Source organism: Cladophialophora immunda (assembly GCF_000835495.1).
Source record: "Cladophialophora immunda strain CBS 83496 unplaced genomic scaffold supercont1.218, whole genome shotgun sequence".
In the NCBI taxonomy this organism is placed as follows: Eukaryota; Fungi; Ascomycota; class Eurotiomycetes; order Chaetothyriales; family Herpotrichiellaceae; genus Cladophialophora; species Cladophialophora immunda.
This window is the reverse complement of record NW_015622758.1, coordinates 1-1,005: the sequence shown is the minus strand read 5'-3', so window position 1 is coordinate 1,005 and position 1,005 is coordinate 1. Positions and strand designations below refer to the sequence as shown.

At 53.4% G+C, this 1,005-nt stretch overlaps 1 protein-coding gene across 1 annotated transcript; it reads left to right on the top strand.

Annotated features, from left to right (window-relative positions):
* Positions 1 to 247: 247 nt before the first annotated feature.
* Positions 248 to 766, top strand: PV07_12854 (uncharacterized protein; the record flags this gene model as incomplete). Its single annotated transcript, XM_016400425.1, has 1 exon — positions 248 to 766. One exon carries the CDS (start codon positions 248 to 250, stop codon positions 764 to 766), a length of 519 nt encoding a protein of 172 aa, XP_016241929.1.
* Between the last annotated feature and the right edge of the window lie 239 nt (positions 767 to 1,005).

The window sequence follows — 1,005 nt, the reverse complement described above, 5'->3', positions numbered from 1 at the left end:
GAAACCCTGAGTGGGAGATCAGGCAGAGGTCTCCAGGAACAGCGATTTCACCGCTCCATCAAATCGTCCTTCTGTAGTGGTCACCATCCCTACCCTCTGCCACGATCGACGACCTAGGTCACCATTCCTTTTCTCTTTCTTCTCTCTCTTTCTGCTTTTGTTCGCCACTATCCTTCTTCCATTTGATCTTCTCTCGACCTTGTGCAATCTCGCTGCGTCCCACGGCCTGGCTGAGCCCCCTCTCACTATGCCTTCGACACGGAAGTCTCCCAGGCACGTTTTTTTCCACTACGTGGGTCAACGACAAGCCTTCAGGGAATCGCAGAACCGGCGCCGACGAAAGGAAGCCGCCGCCGTGCGCGGGCGGCTGAATAACCTCCGCACTTACCCACAGGATGACCCCGCCAACCCCGTCGACAATGACTACATTGATATTCATCTGACATATCCAAAGGAGCTCTCCCGCCAGAACCAGCAGACGGAGAAGGCGACCATCCGATGCAACCAGCGAAGCGAGTTCCAGGCGATCCGAAAGCGATGGCAACAAGCTCTGAAAGAGATTCGGAATATAGAAGTCAATCCTGACCACTACTCCTGGCAGAAGGAGCAAGGCGGAATGACACCGTTACTTCTGGGCCAGCACACGTTGATTGGGGATGTCTTGCGGAATGGAGACACCGTTTTACTAGAATGGAATGAAATGGAAGGAGACATGGAAGGGGACGATATCAAATGGGGGGACAAGGAGTGGGCGGAAACGGCATGAAATGCCAGTGGAATGGGGCAGGCGCTTCCTAAGCCGCGGAGATGTGGGCATTAGCAAGGACAGCCACACCAGAGATGGCAATAGTGCGGGCATAGGGTGGGGCTGAATTTGAACAGTTAAGGGCTGAGGATGATGCGTAACCTGGGAGTTAAGTTTCAACTTTTGCTAGAGCTTTATCTCATCTCACCAATGTCAGAAATTACCGCAATAAAGGGGGAAAAAGAGGTTGGGGGGGGGGG